The sequence below is a fragment of the Mesoplodon mirus genome, assembly GCF_964341445.2.
Source record: "Mesoplodon mirus genome assembly, chromosome: 19".
Lineage (NCBI taxonomy): Eukaryota > Metazoa > Chordata > Mammalia > Artiodactyla > Ziphiidae > Mesoplodon > Mesoplodon mirus.
Genome location: NC_138995.1, coordinates 27,592,547 through 27,610,478, shown reverse-complemented (window position 1 = coordinate 27,610,478; position 17,932 = coordinate 27,592,547). Strand labels below are relative to the sequence as shown.

Sequence of the window (17,932 nt, the reverse complement as noted above, 5' to 3'; positions counted from 1 at the left end):
GCCCACAGAGATTTGATCAGCCACTCACGCTATAGTATGAATTAATGTGTCAATATATTTTCTTGCTGAGCAAACCAGTTGACGGTAGGATCCTCACCTTGGGGACATGGAGGAAAGGTCAGTTGTGGGGCTCAGACACTGAACCCAGTTTGGGTGGGATACCAAAATGGACAACTCTTTATACACCTGGACTTCAGTTTCCTCACATACACAACAAGGGGCCTGGATCCCAGCAAGCCAAGGGGCTTATTCTGTCACTCTAGAAGGGCACAGTGAATGCCAGGACAGGGCTTGGGAATCAGATGGGCAGAAAGGACCAGGCAGGAGATGGGCACAGGCAACAGGGCAGCCCCAGGGGTGTCTGACACACAGATCTGATCATGCCACCCCCTTGCTTCAAGCCTTTGGGTGGGATCCCAGAGTTCCTGGAATGAAGAGAAAACTCCCCATCACATCTAGCATGGCCCCACCTTCCCTTCACCTGTCCACTCCACCTCACAATCCAGGTCTCAGCCCTGGTTTTAGCTCCTACGGGAAGCCCCCTCGACACCCTCAACTGTCAGATACCCAGGGGCTCTCAGAGCCCCTCCCCAGCCTGGGTAAAGGGGTAGTGATGGGGTTTTCTGAGTGATTAATGATCACCGTCCGCTTGCCCCCTGCTGAAGTAACCACCATGAAGGCAGGGACAGGTTCTGTGGTGCCCAAAGCCATATCCTCATTGTCTGGAACGGCACTTGGCACAGAGCAGGTGCTCCCTAGACCTTTGTGCCGTGAATGGGTGGTGTCTCAACCTTGACCAGGCCCTAGATCAGAATAAGTGGCATTCTAGCCACCCACCACCCAATGCTTCAATACCCTACCCCTCCGCCACCTGGTAGCCTGCCATAGGCATTGGGCAAAGGTTTCAGAGTTGAACAGATCCAAGGTGGACCATTCACTAGCCATGCAGTTTTGAGCAAATTCCCTGTGACGTCTCTGTGCCTCGGTTTCCTTATCTACAAAGAGGGAATTACAATAGCTCCTCGATGACAGGGCACAGCTCCAAGGAGTGGTGCTGGGGGCCATGGGGAAGGACAGGATCACTTCCGAGGCAGGTCAGGGCTCCCTCCGCTAGGCACCCCCCAGCCCGCCCAGCGGTCACCTTTCAGCCGCACGAGTTCATTGTGGCACTTCTTGCGCAGCTGCAGCTCCCGGCGGTACTTGCGCAGCAGCTCCTGGTTGTTGCTGTTGACCTCGTCGATGGCCTGGCCGATCTGGGGGGGGCGCGCAGCGCCGTCAGGGGCCCAGCTCCACCCACCTTGCTTGCCCGGCTGCTTGCCCCCTCCCCCTCCCCTCCCCCCAACAGTCTGCTCACTGCCTCCTGCCCTGGACTAAGTACCTGACATGCGCTGTCACACATCCCATCTTCCCAATAACCCCTCTGGGTAGGTACTGCGAACAGGCCCACTTTACAGAGGAAGAAACTGGGCCCTAGAGAGACTAAGCCAATCTCAAGGTTGCCCTGCAGATGAGTAAAGAGCCGGGGCTCAGCTCTCACTCCACAGCACCAGCACTTGACTACATGATTCAGCTGGACCCAAATTCCAGCTCTACCCTGAGGACCTGGGGGACCAGAAGCAACTGGCTCAATGTATTCAAGCCTCAATTTTCTCATCTGTAAAATGGGGATAACAACATCTAACTCGTGGATTTGTAGGAGCTGGTAGGTAAAGATCTCCAAGTTACGTTTCATAAGGAAAAGAAACAAGATGCAAGCCACACATACACCTGCTCCCCTTTATTGGGTGAAAGGGAAGTGCGTGTCCATGTACATATATGTCAACAGTTTTCAGCATGCTCAGAACACCCTTTGGGGGAATTGCTGGGAGACAGGCCTCCTTTGGGGAGCAGGCTGGGTGGCAGAGAGAAGCCTTTCCTTTTCATCTGAATGCCCTTCTGGGAGGTGTGTACTTTCAACATGTCCATGTATTATTGACATAATTTTTTAAACTATTTTCGATTCCCAAAATACATGTCTCTCTACCCTGAAGAGCTGTCATACAGATTCAAGGAGCTGACGGCTATAAAAGGCTCAGCACGTAGGAGGCACTTAAGAGACATTGGCTATTCTCATACTGCACAAGTACAGCTTTAAAAAATTAAATTAAACCTAACATCTAAGGATATGTGTAGCATGTTTGAGATATAAAGATATGCATAGCACGTATGGGATATAAAGATATATGTGACATGTTTGGTTTATACCCAAATACCTGCTCTTGACCATACTGTTTTTCAAATGGTCTGGGGACAGCAGTGCGTGTGTGGGACAGGAGCTGCCATCTGGGGGCTTTGGGTTTGGGAAGGGCGCGCTAGGTGGCTGCTGCATCTGCCCAGGGCCTCCAAGGCCTCTCCCAGCCCCGCCCCCCCATGGCCTGCACTGACCTCGGCCTTGACGCTCTTGAGGGCCTCCTGCAACAGCATTGGGAAGCCGCGCACCTGACGCTTGAGCCCATTGTAGTCATTGGTCAGGGTCCGCAATGCTGGTTGCAGCGTCAGCAGGTTGGTCCGGACACCTATGGAGACACAAGGGGTGAGAGGCAGACGGGGTGAAGGGCTGTGGCGTGGGGAAGGCCAGAGCCCGGCTGGACGGCTCACCTGCCAGGTTCTCGTGCACAGCCTTCATCTCCACCTGGGCTCTGGCAAAGGCCTCCTCGATGGCCCGGTTCTTGTCCTCCTCCAGGGACTGCATCTCCTCCAGCATCTGCCCGTGTGCCCGCTCCAGCTCCGACTCGTACATGGCGATCTGCGGCCAGGGCCAGAAGCTTAGTGCTATGCGCCACGCAGGGAAAGAAGCCCCGCCCCTCACGCCTTGCACACGTGAACACACACACAGGTGGGGTAGGATGGCCGTCTCCCTCCCTGAAAGGGCTGGGAGCTCTGTGCAGCTACTTCCCGGCATCAGCCCAGCACCAACCTGGGTCCCGGCACATAACACAGGTCACAAGCCACAGGCCCCAGGAGAGCAGGGGAAGGCATCTGTTATGATACTGACTAGAGCACCCTTCCAAGAGCCTGTGTGCCGGGCCCTGAGCGAATCTCGTGATTAGGTCAAGCCCCACTGGGAGGTGCGTTCTGTGATCAGATCATTTTACAGATGAGGAAACAGAAACCTGCCCTTGGTCACACGGCCAGCAGGGAGAGGAGGAACTTAAACCCGGGTCTGTCGAACCCCAAGTTCGACACTGCACTGTGCCAAAGGCCGGTCTCTGGCGTTGGGGCCCGGCATGCACATGCTGCCCTGACAGACATGCACACCTGTGCCCGGAGCTGTGCGGTCAGCTGATGCGAGCTCTGCAGCTGCTGCTCCATCTCCTTCAACACCTGCCTCTGCATGGCCACCTGCTCCTGCAGGTGCTGGTTCCGGGCCTGGGACTCACTGAGGGCCTGCTTGGTCTTGGACGACTCCACCTCCACCGTCTTCATGACATACTGTGAGAGGAGGGAGGGGTGGGTGCATGGAGGTGCGTGGGTGCCTTGACCTTACCCTGGGACCCTGGGGGACCCTCAGGAACATCCCACCAACGGCCTGCAGAATAAACTAGAGGAGTCCCAAGATCTGGGCTTTCCAGAAAGCTGCAAGGGCCTCCTGGAATCTTCTCATCTTAATGAGCCCACTAGGAGCCTGGCTGTGGCCCAAGACTGGGCCCAGAACAGACAAGAAGGGCAAAGACGAGGGCAGAATCTGGCGATGCATCACGTCCATGCCTGGCACACGGCGGGCACCTCAAGCATCAGTTGCTGGATGCCTATGTGGCCTGGCCCTGGACAGCAAGAAGGGGAAGGGGCCAGGCTGAGAGCAGATCTGGAAGGATTCCTTCAACCCCCCGCACCTACTTATTCACCAAGGCAAGCCCCTCCTACGTCCAGCCCATCCTGGGCTCCAGGGACCAGAGTTGAGGCGTGGTCCAGGTGCGCGCGGGGCACCGCAAGCGGCGCGGCCGCCTGGCCTCAGGCTCACCTTGACGGGCGGCGACTGGGCCCGCAGGCTGGCGATGGTCTCGTGGCTGTCACGCAGGCGCCGGCTGAGCCGCTCCTCCTCCTGCGCCTTCTCGGCCAGGCAGTCCTTGAGCCGCAGCTCCACCTCGGCCAGCCGGTCGGTCTTCTGCTGCACCTCCAGGTTCAGCTCTGACAGCAAGCCTTTGTTCTCCGCCACCTCCAGCTGTAGCTGGGACAGCTTGTCGCGGAGCTGGGCGCTCTCCTGCAGACAGACGGCCGCGGAGGCGCGGGGCCCGGGACAGGTGTGAGACCAGTGGGCAGGAGTCAGTGTGAGGAAGTGGGGTGACCGCTGGGAATCGAGCGCCCCGGGACTACCCTGGCCCTGGGCCCACCTGGCTGTGCTCGCAGCCTGTGCAGGGCACCGCCGGCTTGGCCCGCATCTCCTGCAGCTCGGCCTCGCAGCGCCGCATCTCCTGCCTCAGTCGCTCATTCTCCACCATCAGCAGGTCCCGGTGCTTCTCCAAGTCGGTGCCTCCCTGCAGAGAGCCAGAGCCGGGGTTGGGGCGCATGTGGCGAGGGCAGATCAGGGGGAAGGACGGAGCGGGGAGGCAGAGACAGTGCAGGGGCAGGGGAGAGGGGAGAGGTGGGGAGACAGAGAGAAGGAGAAAAGAGAAAGAAAGGCCAGTGATGGATGGAGAGGAGAGAGGAGGGGCTCCAGAGATGATAAAGACAAAGGCAGAGGAGAGGGAGAGATGGAGGAGGGTGGTGAGACCGGAACTGCTCCCGGCTGCACCCCACCCCTTTCATTCCATTTTCCTGAGTGTGAAAGTTACAAGGAAAGTCATATTTATACACAGAGTTCACACTCCTACTTTACATCAGCAAATAAGAATTAACCTCCCTCCTGTTACGGGTCACACCACCCCGTGGGCACAGTGAGGGGTGATAAGTACATGGGGAGCATCCCCCCCCAGCCCCGCCCCGTTAGGATGGCGTGGTCGGGCTCACCAGCTCTGATCGAAGGCGGCTCACTTCCTGGGCCTGGCTTATGAGCTTCTGCTTCAGGTGTTCCACCTGCCAGCACAAAGCCAGGGCACGCTGAGCCTGGATTCTCTCCTCCAGCCCACACCCAGGCCTCTCGCCCAAACCCAGAGCCCCAGTCCTCCCTGTGTTCAAGCATCAGGCCACACCTGGGACTCTAGGCGCAAAGCACCTGGCCTGGTCCTGACAGCTCTCAGCACCCTCTCCTGTCACAGGACCAGCCAGTCTGGGCTTACAGGAGAGTCTGGGGAGCGAGTGCAGCTGTGGTGACCCCTGTGTGAGCCTGAGCCCACGCCAGGGGCAGCTCGCTGGGGGACTCAGGAGGCTGACCCTCAGGACGCCTGCCTTTGCACAGGCCTGAACCTACTTCTGTATTTGTCATTTAACATTCTTTTTTCTTTAAAGGGCCTCCAAAGTGTATAAACTCCAGGCACTACAAAACCTGGATCGGTCCTTGACCAGCCCCTAGAATTTTCTACTTTGAGTGGTTCCTGGTGAGTCTGTCTGTGGAGATGGGCCTGCCAGTGACCAGGGCACATCTGGGACCTGCCTCCACCCCAGCCCCCAGTCTGCCTTGCAGGAGAGCTACGGCCAGTGGAGGCTGTTAGAAAGAGAAGGGGTGTGCACCCCATCAGGAGGCAAGGGTGACTGGTTCAACCAGAGCCCAGGGAGGGGAAACCAGCCCCGAGAGAGAGCAGGATCCCACGACGGCTGCCTGCCCTCCCCGCAGGCCTAGACCCTGGCTCCACATCAGCCCACCTCCAGGAAACTCTCCCCCCGGGAAATAACCCAAAATGCAGACAAAGACTTTGGCACCAGTGTTCATCAGCGCCTGTTTGAGCTTTTTCTTGCAGAACATTCTGTGTTGATTGCACGGAACCTTGGAAAAGGTACAGGGAGAGTCAGACTCCCTCTCTGGGGGATAAGGAGGTGTGGTTTACACAAGCATTGGCCTCTTGTTACCGCCTACAGGGGCCGCCAGCCAAGTAAGGTAGGTGAGGGGCAGTGCAGGACCAGATGCCCAAGACCCACCTGAAGGAGACAGAGGACTGCAACTGGGGGGGTGGGGGGGACACAGGCCCAGTGTCATCAAACTTCTGACCTTTCAAGAGAGGCCAGACATTGGGATTTTCGGGGTGTGTGTGTAAAATCTCCCCACTACCTATGGCTGAGATGTCATCAACCGTCTGTGTGCAGCACGAGCTCAGAGCCAACCGTCTCCTGGCGCTGGAGAATGGCGGCTGGACCACAAGTCAGCCTCTGCTTTTCTGAGCAAGCTGGGGGAGGAAGCGGGCCATGGGTGCGACCCCCACCTCCAAGGAAAAGGCCTGTGACACCAGTACTGCTCACTCGTACTTGGGGAGGCGGATTCCAAACACAAGACCCAGAGAGGGGTTGGGAGACCCAACCTGGCTGCCCAAGGCCTCCTGGTAGACAAGCAGGTGACCCTAGGGCTGCACCCGAGAAGGTCGCCTCTGTCACCTGCTCCACCAGCACATTCCTTCCTAGCAATGTGCTGGGCACGGACCAGGCCAGGCAGCAAAGCCCGTGCCATTTCTCTGCCCACTCCAATACCCCCTTCTGTTAAAAGCCCGGTACACAGAGCCTCAGTTCCTTCGCCCTGGAGGGGAGTGAGGGACAGTTTGAATAAGGCGGGCTTTCATTCCTTAGTCATGAAATTGGGAATAACCTGAATGCCCAGCATTAGGGGAATGGTTAGGTGCATTACAGTACATGTACTCATAGACTACTGTGAGTCGTTAAACTCACGTTTATCAGGAGTTTTCAATGATGTGGGGAAAAGCTCCTCAACGTATTAAGTCAAAGAAAAGTCCAAACACAAAATCGCACATGCAATACAAAACGGAGAGGGCTCTGGACTATGCAATGATGTTGCAACATTCTTTTCGATTTGCAGTCAGTTTTAAGTCTCAAAGAATATATATTCCTCTTGCACTCCCCCAACTCTGAAATAGGTGGAGTCTACCTCCTTTTGACAGGTTGGGGTCCCCCTCCTGCCTCCCCTCCCTCAGAAATCACCCCAGGAATATCCACGTGCACGGAGCTGGTGCCCCAGACCGGCTGCTTCCTCGGCACCAGGCTGGGTGGGCTCGGACCTTGCTTGTCCCCAACGCCACTGGCACTGAGACCCGATGCAGTGAAAGTGGGGTTTCCCAGTGTTTACTTGGGAGTCGGGATGCCTGCCTGACACCTGCCTGCAGCCCGGTTCCTGTTCTCTTCTTACATCACAGTCAGAACGCTGGGTGTTCCTGGCCTCTGTCGGCTGCCCCACGAGGCAGGCTGGGGGCGGGGTGGAGGGATGAGGAAAAGGCTGTAAAAGACCCCTTTTGTCAGAAATGTCAGGCACTCGTCATCTCCTGGCTAGTCTCGGGCAGAGGAGGAGCACAGCCCACTGACACCACAGGGTGTCCGGTCAGGCACAAACCACCCCGTGGTGCGTGGTGCCTGCGCCCCGGCCGGCCAGCTCCACTGGAGGCTGAGAACTAAGGAGGCGTGCTGCCCAGGAGCGGGACCCTTGCCCTCCACCCCCGGGGGGTCAGCTTCGGGAGGGCCTGCAGGGAAGACAGCAGACTTCTCCCAGCCTGGGAGGGAGAACAGGCGAGTCTCTCAGGGTCAGGGTAAACAGTGAGCACAGGAGACGGAGACAAAACCAAGTACGGGAGGAGGGCTCGGAGCAGAGACGGGGAGCTGAGGGTGAACCTGACCAGAGGGCAGGGCCTTCTGCGGAGGGGGCCCCTGCAGGCACGCCCTTTACCCACCCAGTACAGCTCTGAGTCAGCGACGGTGCCTGCATCTGTACGCAAGGGGTCGGCGGGGCGGGGCCGGGGTGGGGACCTTCTCCATCAGCTCTTCGGGAGGTGCCCAGCACACCGGAGACACTCAGTGAGCACGGAAGTGACGGCGAGGGGGCAGCGTACTTACTCCTGAGTGCAAAGAGCCAGGCCAGAGCGGCAGGCAGGCTCCTGACCAGCTGCTAGGATGGGCCCCCAGACAGCACAAGGTCAATCCCAGGGCTGAGAAGGGACCAGGCTGGGTTTGTGCCACAGCCCTCCCCGGGCTCAGGCTCCTAGTCACGCTGAGAAACTGAGCCACAAGCCTGGTGCAGGGGGCCTTGAGGGAGAGGGAGCTGGTGCCTGTCTGCTGACCCGACGCAAACCCACAGTTACATCTCCCAGCAGAAGCGGGCTCAGCGGAGGGTGCGGCTGCCCTGTGCCAGTCTGTGTTTTCCCAGCTGTCTGCTCCTCTTGACACAGACAACCTGCTGATTAGCCCCCAACCTCCCACCAAGCCTGGCCCTCCATCATCGGCTGTCTTCTGAGGAACGGAGGGCTCTCCCAGTGGCAAGACCAAGGCATTGCTGAGCTGGGAAGATGAGAGGGCCTGGGATCCAGACGGCCCCAAGGAAACGCAGCCCAGAGGCCTGAGGGACAGCCCCGGGAAGCACCCCATCCTGTCCCCAACACACTCCCCCTCCTGGGAGACCTGACTCCTGGTTACCTACGTACATGACCACTGACCAGGCCTAACTGGCTACATCCGTCCCATCCTGCCTCCACTGCTGAGTTTTCACATTTGAGTCCTTCTGCCACCAAGGGGCTTTGGGAACATGGACTCTCAGGCCAGACTGCTCGGGTTGCTAATACAGACATCACCCTACTTTGCCAGACAACCCTGGACACATCTCAACTCCACCGTGCCTCTCCATTTCCTTAGCAGTAGAATGAGGCTACCTCACTGAGGAGGTCTGGAGGATTAAGTGAGATTACATGAGTAACATATATATAAAGTGCTTAGGACAGGGCCCAGCACGTAATAAGTCTATTACTAGAATGAAAGTCCGTGAAGACAGGGATATTTGTTGTATCAGTGCTGTACCCCCAGTGCCTAGAACGGTACCTGGCATATAGTAGGCGCTCAGTAAGCACATGTAGAAAGAATGCTGAATGCATGAGGGGCCAGGAGAAGCAGCGGCTGTGAGAGAGCGGTCAGGCAGGGCACGGGGGAGCAGAGGTGGTGGAGGCTGGGGTGTGCTGAAGGATGCTCACTTCTGCCAAAGGCAGGAGCTGCTAATGGGCTCCAGGCAGTGCATGCCATGTGGGAATGTCAGCCCAGAGGTGCCACAACTTCCAGTATTTTATGACAGAAGAAAGGAAGTTGTGATTTTTATATGAACTTAACTAAGATTTAAATGGTGGCAACTAATTTGATCATACAATCAGGACAGTTGGAACTAATAAATTCAGCAAAGTTGAGGGATATAACACATAAAAATCAGTTGCGTTTCTATGCACTAATGCTGAACAGTCCAAAAAGGAAATCAAGACAGTAATTCCACTTAAAATAGCATCAGAAAGAATAAAACATGTAGGAATAAACTTAACCAAGGAGACAAAAAACTTGTACACTGAAAACTACAAAATGTTGCTGTAAGAAATTAAAGATGATACCAGTAAATGGAAACACAGCCTGCATTCATAGTCTGGAAACAGTATTGTTAAGATGTCAATACTGCCCAAAGAAATCTATAGATTCAATCCAATCTCTATCTAAATCCCAATGCCATTTTTTGCAGAAATATTAGCATCCATCCTAAAATTCATATGAAATCTCAAAAGCCAAATAGCCAAAACAATCTTGAAAAAGAAGAACAAAGTTGTAGGACTCACACTTCCTGATATCAAAACTTACTACAAAGCTACAGTAATCAAAACAGTGTGGTACTGGCATAAAGACAGACATATGGACCAATGGAATAGGAGAGAGAGCCCAGTTATAAACCCTCATGTATATGGTCAATTGATTTTTGACAACGGTGCCAAGATTTTCAATGAGGAAAGGACAGTCTTTTCAACAAATGGTGCTGGGAAAATTGGATATCCACATGCAAAAGAATGGATCAAAATGGATCAAAGACTGAAACATATAAGCTAAAACTATAAACCTCTTAGAAGAAAACATAAGGGAAAAGCATCATGACATTAGATTTGGCAATGATTTCTTGATGTCAAAAGTACAGGCAATAAAAGAAAAAATAGATAAGTTGGACTTCATCAAAAAAATTTTTGTGCATCAAAAGACTGTCAACAGAGTGTAAAGGCAACCCACAGAGTGGGAGAAACTATCTTTAAATCACATATCTGATAAGGGGCTAATATTCAGAATATATAAAGAACTCCTACAACTCAACAACAACATAAGAACCCAATTCAAAATGGGCAAAGGACTTGAACAGACGTTTCTCCAAAGATTATATACACACGGCCAATCAGCACATGAAAAGATGCGCAATATCACTGACCATTAGGGAAATGCTAATCAAAGCCATAATGAGATACCACTCCATACCCATTAGGATGGCTATTATTTAAAAAAAAAAAAAAAAGGCAACTCAGAAAATAACAAGTATTGGTAAGGATATGGAAGCTTTGTGCCCTACTGGTGAGAATATAAAATGGTGCACCCAGTGTAGAAAACAATGTGGTAGATTCCTCAAAAAATTTTAAATAGAACTTCCATATGATCCAGGAATTCCACTTCTGGGCATATACCCAAAGTTATTGAAAGCAGGGTCTCAAAGAGATATCTGCACACTCATGTTCATAGTAGTGTTATTCATAACAGCTAAAATGTGGGAGCAACCCAAGTGTCCATTTATGGATGAATGGATAAGCTAAATGTGGTCTAGCCACACAATGGAATGTTAGTCTGCCTTAAAAAAGGAAATCCTGCCATTTGCAACAACGTGCATGAACTTGGAGAGCATTATGCTAAGTGAAATAAGCCAGACACAGAAAGACAAATACTGTGATTCCACTTATGTGTAATACCTAGAATAGCTAAATTCACAGAGACAGCAGAATGGTGGTTGCTAGCAGCTGGGGTGATGAAGAGTTAGTGTTCAATGGGGACAGAGTTTCAGTTTTGCAGGATGCAAAGAGCTCTGGAGATGGATGGTGGTGATGGTTGTACAATAATGTGATACATTAATACCCTGAACTATACACTTAAAAATGCTTAAGATGGTAAATTTTATGTTATGTGCATTCTAGCACAATTTTTAAAGTGGTTAAAAAAAAAAAGAAAAAAGCAGGTCAAACAAACAAGGCACATTTGAGGGCTAGATCTAGTCTTCCAGCCTGTGGTTTCTGCTCACAATGTAAGGTTCTATCTTGAGGTGTGGGGGCAATAAGAGGAGGGGTGCAGTCTGGGTGTGTGTAACGATGGTAGGAGCCTTGGAAGCATGAAGGCCACTGCTCCAGGGACATCCACAGAGGACAGGGGAGCTCAAGGCCACCAGCATGTGGCCTGGGCCTGCTGGGTGCCCCAGGACTGAGGACCTTTGTGCTCCCCACAAGGCACACAGTGAGCTCCCAGAAAATATAAACATCTCCATCTGACACATCCAAGGGGAGGCCTGAAAAAGACTCCTGAAGCCCTCACAAGTCCGGGTTCCAACAGGGACAATGGCAGCCCCAGTTGCTGAGTCAGTGAGTCAGTGAGGCAGGGGGCCTTCATAAGATCATCACTTTGAACACCCCAATCCTGTTAGGTACATACTATTATTATCGCCATTTTACAGGAAGAAAAACTGAGGCTCCAAGAGATTAAGTCATGGTTAGGCAACTTGTTCAAGGTCACCTGACCACTAAGTGGTGACCCTAGGATTGGACCTAGGATTGGAACCCCTGCAGAACAACATATAGAAGACCAGAAAGGTCAATCTGTGCCAAACCACAGTGAGGCTGACAGGAGACCAGAGCACACAGAAGTGACACCTCACAAGGCACAGCACTTTACAGTTTACCATCCATTTTCCTGTCCAGTCCCATAACTGAGCTGCCCAATAACCACGAAGCAACATCTTATTTGACCCAGTGTCGAGACTGGTAAGTGAAGGCTCAGAGAGGAAGTGACTTGCTACAGCTGCACAGCCAGGACTAGAACCCTGTTCACGTGATTCCAAATCCAACATCATTCCTGGTAATGATGATTGGCGGTAGTGGCAGTGGCGACACCAATAATACTGGGTCATCTCACCAGGTACTGTTATTATGTCCATTTTACAGATGAGGAAACTGAGGTGCAGAGCAGTAATTAACTAGCCCAAGGTCACACAGCTAATGAGTAGTGCCAAAGTCAGGATTTGAACCCAGCTCTAGGCCCAAGTGGTTGGCCACAGCTCTACAGAGTCAGACTCTCCAAAGAGTGGCTCAGAGACCTGGAGCTTCCGGTGCATCTCCTGAGATATTTTTCAGAAAAGACCTGGCAGTCAGAAAGTTCAGGAATAAAATATGAGCAAAGACCAGGAACCATTCAGAATTCTCCAAATCATCCAGAGGCGTGGAGGTTGGGGGGAGGGGAGGGGTCAGGCATATCTGGAGAGCTGGCACTCAAGGACACCAAAAAGGCTGAGATGCTTGACCCGCAACTTCCCCTCTAAAAAGTAAGTCAACTTTTGCTAATTAAAGGAAAAAATGTTTCTTAAAAATTTGTTTAAAGTCACAAAAGACCATATATTGTTATTTAATTTATATGCAACATTCAGAAAAGGTAAATCCATCCAAACGAACAAAAGAAAAAGCAGAGCAGCGGTTGCCAAGGGTTGGGGGGAAGGGGCCTATGGGGAGTGACAATAGGTCTTTGTAGGGTGATAAAAATGTTCTAAAATTAGATAGTGGTGATGGCTGCATCACCAATATACTTAAGACCGTAAACTGTACACTTTAAAGGGGTGAGTTTTATGGTATGTGAATTATATCTCAGTCAAGTTCTTTAAAAAACAAAACTTGTTTCCAAAGTGAAGTGCCTGGACAAACTAAACCAAGGGAAGGAAGAGCTCTTGCCACAGGCCAGACATGTGTCCTGCAGGGAGGGCCCTAGACCAGCCCCACAGCCCCACGGGGCAGCACCTCATGCCACGTTCCAGCTACACAAGCCTTGGTTCGCCCTGATATTCATCCTGCTCCCCCTGCCACGGTCCCTTTGCACTGACTGTTCCCTCAGCTCAGAATGAATGCACTTCCTCTGCTCTGTGCCAGACCTCAGCTCCAGAGCCGCTTTCTCAGGGAGGCTGCCCCCGACCTCCCCTACAGGTCCTGATCTCCCCGACAAAGGCACGTGGTAGAAACCCTCATTCCCTGTGTGTGTACCCGCCTGCAGAGCCCTTGTTACTCTTCCAACTTTCATAAGTGCATGTAACAAACGTCTGTCCTCCCCTAGACCGCAGCCTCCGCAGGCCAGGGCGTGCCTGTCCACCTGGGCATCCCCACTGCTCAGCTGGGTGCCCATACATACCAGGCACCCAGCAGACATCTGAGGCAGAAAGACAGGCAGGCACCACAGGAGGCAACAGTGATACAAAGCTGGTGTGTCACACCTGCCACGAGGAGCTCCCATTAGTGGGGCAGACAGGCCCAGAGGCAGCAAACAATGGGGTCACTGTACAAGAGGGAGACACAGGGCACTAGGGATGCCCCAAGGAGGCCCACCCAACTCAGCCAAGGACAGGTGGTCAGGACAGAGTTCTTGAGGACACACTTGTAAGCTGGAAAAATGCTGCATTTAAAAAGTGCATGAAAATAAGCTGCTGCCCCTGGAACTGAGAACAAGCCACGGTAGTCAGTGATGTTCCCTCGAGTAGAAGGGCTACATGCTGGGAAATCACAGAGAAAGAAGTTGACCCAACCGAAGGCAGGGCTTTCCAGAGATAGCTCAGGCCCAGGAGCTCAGGCATGGGCTCCAACATGGGGACGGTTTGGAGACAGGGCTGGGGACTTTGGGGAAGTGGGGAGGGTCAGACACAGGCACGAGAGACAGACACGGACAATTAAGAGTGGGGAGCTGAGCCCCAGGAAAGGGGTCTTGCGGCCTAGGTGGTGATGGGAAGGAGGGTGAATTAGCCAGGCATGCAGAGGAGGGCTGGGGGTCAGCCCACAGGGACTGTGGGCTTCCAGAGATTTGAGAGCTCCCTTCTCTCACTTGCACACACGCCAGCCTCTCATTTCCCGCCAGTTTTCCATGGGGTGACCTCTGCAATGAGTTTGGTCCACCTGGGCTGCCCAAGCTTGGAAGATGGAGTGGACTCAGCACTGGCTCGGGACGGAAACATCCCTGCGCTTTCCTGCTCCGCTCATGCCTACACACGCTGCCTGTCACTTCTGGAGAGGTAGGTCCTGGCCCCTGCTAACCACAAGGAATGGGGTGCGTGGATGGCCAGGATGGGAGGCCCAGGCCTCTGATTCTCGCCACCTCGCCATCTTGTGCACACCCAGGCCAGGAGCGGAGACCCCATCTGTCCATTATGCTGGTGGTCTGGTGGGTTCCGGGTGCCCTGGGCGATGTCCTCCGACCTGCTCCACAGTGGGCAGCGGCCTCAGCCCGTCCCATCCTCCCCAGGTACCTGATTCTGCAGCTGGGTGGATGTGGCGTGCTGATCACTGTCGCAGACAGCCAGCCTCTCCCGTAGGGCCACCAGCTCCTCCTGCAGCTGGGCTTTCTCCTCCTGCAGCTGGGACATGGCCTCCACCATCCTATGTACCATGGGGGCCGCACATGGCGGCCCCGACAGGCTCGAGCACCTCCCGCTGCCAAGGAGCCGCCCACCTATGAGCAAAGTAGCCGCCGATCAGCAGGGCAGCAGAGGCCCCAGCCTGGCCGAGGAGAGGGGGCCCGTCATGGCAGGGGAGGGGATGCAGGCAGAGGGGATGAGGGAGCCGGGCAAGGGCTGGGGGCAGCAGCAGCATGGGTTAGCCGGGGGCCTCCGGGGCCTGCCTAGGAGGAAGCCGCTTCAGCAGGCAGCTTCTGGGGGATGGAACTGCCTAGACCAGGACTTAGGAAAGCAGCTTCCACTGATTCTTCCCCCAAAGCCTGTGTTCTAGGTCTCATGCGCAATACCCTCTCCATGGCCAGCCTGCATGGACTTGCAGCTGAGAAAGACAGAGCTCTAGCAACAGCTGTTCTCTCCCCAGAAAACACTATCCTTGGTGGAACATGATTTTTTTAAACCCCAAACCCTCTCCAGAGTACAGATAAGAGGCGGGGCTCCCCAGCCTGCCCCCTGACTTCCACAGGGAGTGGTTACCCGCACACAGAGAGGGAGCAAGTGGAGGTGTGAGTGTGCAAGGGACAGACAGACCAGGACACGGGGACAGACACAGCATGTGGGCAGGAACACAGCCAGGCGCGCTCCCAGGTGGACCTCTGCGGGATTGAGCACAGGGACCTCACAGGCACGAGGAAGGGATAAACACAGGGGTGGGTGGCGCCTCAGCCTTCCACCGTCCTGTCACTGAGAGCAGAAGAGACACAGACAGACAGATGGAAGGACAGAGACACACAGTCAAGGCCTGTGACCTGCTAATGGGGCCTGGCATGCTTGTCACAGCTTGCTTTGATGGCCCAAGAATGGCCACAGTCTCTGCAGGTGGGGAACTGGCAAGGAGGTGGGGCCGTGGGGCTGGAAGGGCAGGGATCTTCAGGCAGCCCAATCCGGGTCCTGGCCAAAGCCTGAGAGGCGGGGCCAAGTGTCCAAGAGTGAGCATGAAGAGTGGCATCTGCTGGCCACGAGCCTCCACCCTACCTCAGAGCACCAGGGTGTCTGGGCTCCGCCACACTGTGTGGGCAGGACTAGGTGGCGGGGGGATCCCAGACTCTGCAAACAAAGCCACCTGCACGTGAAGTCACACATCCCAGCTTCAACCCACAGGGAGGTGACAAGTGTGCTCACTGAGACAGCACAGAAGCCAAAACAGCAGCTTGGCTTTTGGACTGGGCTGGAGCGGGGAGCGCAGATGGAGCTGATTCCAGGCTGGGCAAGACAGCTCAGCACTGGGCCCAGGAGAGGTAGACAGTGAGAAGCCACTCTCACTCTAAAGGGAGCAGGCCACGCACACACAGACTGCCTTTTCGCTTCCTCCCAACCCCGAGGGATGGCTCCAACTCAAGGCCCTCTGGAAAGCTGGAACAGGGGCCATCACTGGCTGGCTAGGAGCCCTGGTCGTGCGGCCTGCATGTGACACAGCATGCATGTCACACACAGTTGGCCAAGCTTCTGCTATCTGTTCTAGAGAAAGCGAGCTCAGACGGATGCTTCCAGGCCTGCACACGGGGCTGCCGTGGGCAGCATGTGACCAGCACAGCCCTCTGCCCTCTGCAGACTGCCGTGGTGTGGCAGGAAATGCTCTTGACTCCAGGTCCAAGAGCTGGTTCTGCCACTTCAGAGACGTATGGGAGGGCCCCTCAGGGGCTTCCTTTGTAAAATGGGGACAATGGTCCTTATCCAGAGGCAACCTTGGGCAAGAGCCTGGCACCCACGAGGGATGCGCAGGTGTGAGTGAGTGTCACTCAGCAGGACATGGAATGGCCCTTCTTGCCCGGGACACTGCTCATCTCACCCTCAGAGCCCACAGCCAGGGGAGTTCACCCTGACCTGGGCACAGTGCCTGTGTGTCAAGGGAGCCAAGAGGGGCCCGGAGAGCGCTTGCTGGGCAAGAAAAGACCTAGAGGAAGCTTAGGGACAAGAGCAGAGGAGGAAGAGGTGAGATCAAAGGGGCACTTAAGGGCGGGGACTGAGGGACCTTTGCATCCTCATAGTAGGTCAGCTGTCAGTCCGAGTTTTCAGAAGACAGTTTTTTTCTCAGAGACCCTGCCTGGACATGGCCCCTCAAGGACACTCAGGCTCGGGGGTCCCATCCCCAGACCCACTGACAAGAGTCAGTCCTCCAGATTGGCTGGACGATGCCCCCCCTTCCACACCCCGGCCAGACCCCGACACCGGCCCCTGGATCAGTGCCGGGCCCACGGGTGAAGGTGGCTCTGGATCAACCTCAGAGAAGGGAGTGGTTCCTTCCACCTCGCAAGTTCAGACACACAAATCAAGCTCTGACAGGAGGAGGCAAACGAGAGAAAAGGCCAGCTCCTTTCCCCCTCTCCCTCTTGGCCTTCCCCTTGGGCTCCTTGAGGATGCACTTTCCCAGTAACTGCTGGGCTCTGGGTTCTTGCCGGGGAAGTCCACAAAGGGGGCACACAGCCTCTTCCAGAGCCTGTCAGCCTTGCCGGAGAAGAGTGCAGCCACCAGCTCCTCTCTCCCAGCCTCGACGCAGCAGAGCGCAGCCCTGTCCTAGGGCCTCTGGGTCCCTGATGGACCCACAGAGACAAAAGGAGGGGGTCAGGCCTCTCTCTGCAGGAGGTGGCGTCTTTGAGGCTGCCACCTTCACCCTGCTTTTGACAGGCGCTGGGGAAAAGACAAAAAGCGGGGAAATTCAACCCCAGCCCATGCCGGCCAAAGCTGCTTATCACCGGTGGCGCGGCCGCGGCCCTGGGAGGAGGGTGTCCCTGGAGTCGGGATGGGCAGGCTGCAGTCTCTGAGTTCCACGTCCAGGGGGCCACCTCCAGGGGAGGAGGACGGTGTCTGGGACAAGAGCCTCCCCTCCGACACCGGCTTTAGCCTGGGCTGTGCCGGGTCAGCGGGCAGACTTCCTTTACCTGTTTTCTCTACATTCATGGTGCCACCAGCTTCTTGGGCCTCCCGGCCCCGCCTGGGGGCCGGCGCCTGCCTCTTCAGGAGTTTCTCTTCTTTCGCCCCCTGACTCTTGCTCTCGCACCCCTTGTCCCGCAGGGCCTGCTGCCAAGACACAACCAGAATCCTCACGTGAAGGGGGGGGACTGCGGCGGGGAGGGGACCCCCCTCGAGCCTGAGGACGGTGCGCTCCCAGAGCTGGTGAGGACCTCAGACCCGGCCAGCCCATCCCTCACGGTGTGAGTGGGGACAACGAGGTCCGGAGTCTGGAAGGAAACATGCCCAGATCTCACAGCGAGAGTGGGGCAGTGTGTTCTCCTGGCCCCCATCAGCAGCCAGCCCTCTATACCAGCAAACAAGGTTCCTGGGCACTTA

The 17,932-nt window shown here is 55.0% G+C and overlaps 1 protein-coding gene across 5 annotated transcripts in view; it reads right to left on the bottom strand.

Moving 5' to 3' along the window:
* Positions 1-17,932, bottom strand: part of KIFC3 (kinesin family member C3) — a 35,463-nt gene that overhangs the window by 7,474 nt on the left and 10,057 nt on the right. For 2 of the 5 annotated variants that reach the window (XM_082605633.1, XM_082605631.1), the window contains exons 4-12: positions 17,524-17,662; positions 14,441-14,643; positions 4,987-5,052; positions 4,371-4,514; positions 4,001-4,240; positions 3,298-3,471; positions 2,638-2,785; positions 2,425-2,555; positions 1,142-1,253 (exon numbers count right to left, since the gene is read on the bottom strand). In XM_082605633.1, coding sequence (XP_082461759.1) covers positions 1,142-1,253; positions 2,425-2,555; positions 2,638-2,785; positions 3,298-3,471; positions 4,001-4,240; positions 4,371-4,514; positions 4,987-5,052; positions 14,441-14,643; positions 17,524-17,662 — 1,357 coding nt within the window. The remainder of the gene's footprint in view (positions 1-1,141; positions 1,254-2,424; positions 2,556-2,637; positions 2,786-3,297; positions 3,472-4,000; positions 4,241-4,370; positions 4,515-4,986; positions 5,053-14,440; positions 14,644-17,523; positions 17,663-17,932) is intronic. The other 3 variants (XM_082605634.1, XM_082605635.1, XM_082605632.1) reach the window with 2 other exon arrangements.